Below are 576 nucleotides of genomic sequence, written 5' to 3'. Positions count from 1 at the left end.
TGGAGACCCCTGGTCTTCTCCAGCCTCCAAACTCCCCTTCCCCTCCTCCTCCAGCTGCCTCTTGAGGTCCTCCAGCTGCTGGGTGTACGACTGCTTGCCCCTGGTCAGCTGGGAGATGAGGGCCTCCTTCTCATCCAGCTGCCGGCTCAGCTCTCCTGGGGAGGTCCACGGGGGCATGAGGGGTGAAGATGTGGGGCAAGGGGGCGAAGATGTGGGGCAGGAGGTCAGGGGGTCCCACCGTTCTCTGTCTGGAGCTTTGCCCGTTGGGTGGTGGTGTCGTTGAGGACCCTCTGGGTTTCCTCCAGCTTGGCACGGTGCTCGGCTGCCTGGTCCTCCATGGTGCGGGAGACCTTCTCCATGGCCACCTTGGAGGAGGGCAAAGGCGTGAAGCAAGAAGCTGGTGGCCACCATGGAGCTGTGACGTCCACCTCAACCTCCTCCTCCTACCTTGGCTTTGAGCAGCTGCTCCATGTTGGAGGTGAGATCATCCAGCTCCAGCTTGAGCTCACTCTTCTCCTTCTCCAGCTTCTGCTTGACCCGTTGGAGGTTGTCCAGCTGCTCCGCCAGATCGGCCAA

The 576-nt window shown here is 62.0% G+C and overlaps 1 protein-coding gene across 1 annotated transcript in view; it reads right to left on the bottom strand.

Moving 5' to 3' along the window:
- Window positions 1-576, bottom strand: part of LOC104402814 (myosin-6-like) — a gene marked incomplete at both ends in the record, with an annotated part of 12696 nt that overhangs the window by 5395 nt on the left and 6725 nt on the right. The window contains 3 exon segments of the mRNA XM_010010794.1: window positions 25-155; window positions 239-365; window positions 448-576. The exon segment at window positions 448-576 is cut by the window's right edge and continues 9 nt beyond it. Coding sequence (XP_010009096.1) covers window positions 25-155; window positions 239-365; window positions 448-576 — 387 coding nt within the window.

The sequence above is a fragment of the Nestor notabilis genome, unplaced genomic scaffold (assembly GCF_000696875.1).
Source record: "Nestor notabilis isolate BGI_N333 unplaced genomic scaffold, ASM69687v1 scaffold14323, whole genome shotgun sequence".
Classification (NCBI taxonomy): Eukaryota; Metazoa; Chordata; class Aves; order Psittaciformes; family Psittacidae; genus Nestor; species Nestor notabilis.
This window is presented reverse-complemented; position numbering and strand designations above follow the sequence as displayed.